The 2,500-nt window shown below is 36.7% G+C and overlaps 1 protein-coding gene across 3 annotated transcripts in view; it reads right to left on the reverse strand.

Moving 5' to 3' along the window:
* Positions 1-2,500, reverse strand: part of LOC135200078 (E3 ubiquitin-protein ligase TRIM32-like) — an 18,292-nt gene that overhangs the window by 9,293 nt on the left and 6,499 nt on the right. For 2 of the 3 annotated variants that reach the window (XM_064228373.1, XM_064228372.1), the window contains exons 2-4: positions 1,921-2,500; positions 1,429-1,563; positions 39-191 (exon numbers count right to left, since the gene is read on the reverse strand). The exon at positions 1,921-2,500 is cut by the window's right edge and continues 137 nt beyond it. In XM_064228373.1, coding sequence (XP_064084443.1) covers positions 39-191; positions 1,429-1,563; positions 1,921-2,500 — 868 coding nt within the window. Of the gene's footprint in view, positions 1-38; positions 269-1,428; positions 1,564-1,920 lie in introns of all 3 variants that reach the window. The other variant, XR_010311200.1, reaches the window with a different exon arrangement.

Consider the following 2,500-nt stretch of genomic DNA (forward strand, 5'->3'; position numbering starts at 1 on the left):
AATCAAAGAAAAACGGAAACACATATGAAGTAAATCACCATATCTTTATGACCATCGACCTCCTTTTGGAAAGTCAAGGCAGCTATAAACTTTGACGCGAGGTTTGGATCTTCGAAGTTGCTGTCATCCCTGTTCTGGTTGAGAACTTCCAAGACGATGATCTCCTTATTGTCAGTTGTATCACCGATCCCCTGGCATCAAGGAAAAGTGTTAGGGGAGAATGCATTTTGTTTTCCACCAGGAAAAGCTTAGACGAGACACAGATCCTCTGTAGACGAGAAAAATTAGCAAATATTTTTTCCATAGTTACTGTGAATGCCAGGACATGTTTGGAAGTAGGAGAGAGAATAAAAGTCGACAGGATTGGACCACACTACATTGGTATATGGCATACCACTTGCAGATTAGGTATTGTATTTCGTACTTGACATTTTTTCTTTTGGCCTAAATAAGCAAATTCCTAGTTACTACAAACAAGTATATTTGTTTTCCAATGTCAGGAAAGTAGCTATGGCAGTACAATCAAGAAAAGACACAGTGATGAAAAAGTGAAAGTGAATGCAAAGAGGCATCGTAAGACATGATTTATCAAACAGATTTAATATTGAAAGTGCAATTAATTTACCAAATTGTATCCCATTTTACCACAATATCTCGTCCATTAGCATTCCAAGAGTCCGTGCTGGCATGCATGAGGCCAGTTTAATGTAAGAGCAACAACAATATTTTTGTGAATGAGAGCTTTTTTGTATTTGACTATAATACTGAAACTCATCCAAAAAGTTTCAGTAACAACTTCCAGAGCATTATAAATTCTTCCGTTTTGCACAGACAATTTCGACTCTTGTAGAGAAATGCAGATATCTATGTTGGTAACCATAGATATTCTGGAGAGGTTGGTAACGTATGACGAGTCTCATTTCGATCTAGATTTAGAGGAACGTAAGAAAATCTGATTATGATCGAGTTCTTGGAATATGAAAATTTGCAGGCATTCTACTCATCATTAATTTATAAATTTATCTACGTACATAAACAATCCATGACCAATATCTTGGTATGAGGATTGTATTTGCATAAATAATACTTAATAAAGTACGTATAGTGAAGTGCAGATAATTTGACAAACCGGAAAGCCAAGATGGGTGACAAAGGAGTGGAAGAATATGAAGCAGCAAGTAAAAATACAAAAATGTAAATGTTGAATGAACAACTGACTAATAAATTAATATAAATAAAAATAATAATAAAACGTACAAAAAAATCTAAATCTACTGGTTGCAGTGACACTTTACAATGGAAATTTCAAATGCCAGTTGACGCTTATCCCGGACTGTTTACAATAAAAAGTTCGAAGCAGAGCTAATGGTTAAAGAAAGTATACTTCAAGGGTGTTAGTTACCAAAAACTGTTTGATAAAATTCTTACCAGAGATTGTTTGCAGAAGTCGCCCTGTAAAGAAAGAGCTGCTGTATTCATTAGTAGAGAGTCCTTAACGCCGTCCTTTCCATTCAGTTCGCAAGTGTCTGCTGCTACATCCACTGCGTCTCTCTCCTCAATTTCCTGTAAATTGTGAACATAAGAAAGCTGAAAATGGAAGATTGTTAATTACATTCTGAAAATAAGGAAATTTAAATATTGGAATTTTGAAAATAATAACTTGCAGCTGTTTAAAACTGCGGTCTGAAAATTCTGAAATGACTATCTGAGAATTGCAAGTGACTTTCCAGGAACAGGGAGAATTACGTTTTCGTAATTCTGAAAACTGTTGAAAATGTTGAAAACTCCATAATTTAATGGAAATTCTAAAACACTGTTTTTGTCATTAATTTGAGAAAATTCTGAAAGCTTACACATCAAATGCTAGTTAAGTACTACTTGATAAGGAAGCAAATCCCACAAAGTAGGTCACTTATAAACCTTTATTGTTGAGCGGATTTCTCCTCCTTCTGCCAACTGCTTCTTGAAATTCAGCAGCCACTTTTGAACATCAGAGACCATCCCCTCGGCTTCTTCCTTCATGCTGCTACTCTTCATCTGTTTATTAGCTAAGAAATCGCCCAGTCTTGCTTTCATGACTTGTAATTCATTTATCTTGGATTCCACTTCTTTCAGTTGAATCCTCAGGCAATAGTCAGCCTTCTGCAGTCGTGTTTCTGACCTTTCGATGCGAGAAATTTTTTCACTATGGAGTAAAGTAGAATTTTCTGTGAAGCTCTTTTCTTGTTTGATGTCTCCATGCAATTCCTCAATGTACTTAAGGATGTTAGCTACTTGTTTTTGGGACGCTGTGCATTGCATGAGGAGCTCGCCACACGTTTCATTCATCTCTACTACGGGATCAGGGCTGCAAGATTTGCAAGCATAACATCTGTTCTCGTCTGACTTTGAATTAGATTCTTGAATAGAGATAAACTTAACCAGATCGAGGGCAGCTTGGTTTACCGTGACTTCGTGGGCAGTATTTACTCTGAAGGGCCTCCGACAGAAGGGGCATCGC

Source organism: Macrobrachium nipponense, chromosome 26 (assembly GCF_015104395.2).
Source record: "Macrobrachium nipponense isolate FS-2020 chromosome 26, ASM1510439v2, whole genome shotgun sequence".
Taxonomy (NCBI): Eukaryota; Metazoa; Arthropoda; class Malacostraca; order Decapoda; family Palaemonidae; genus Macrobrachium; species Macrobrachium nipponense.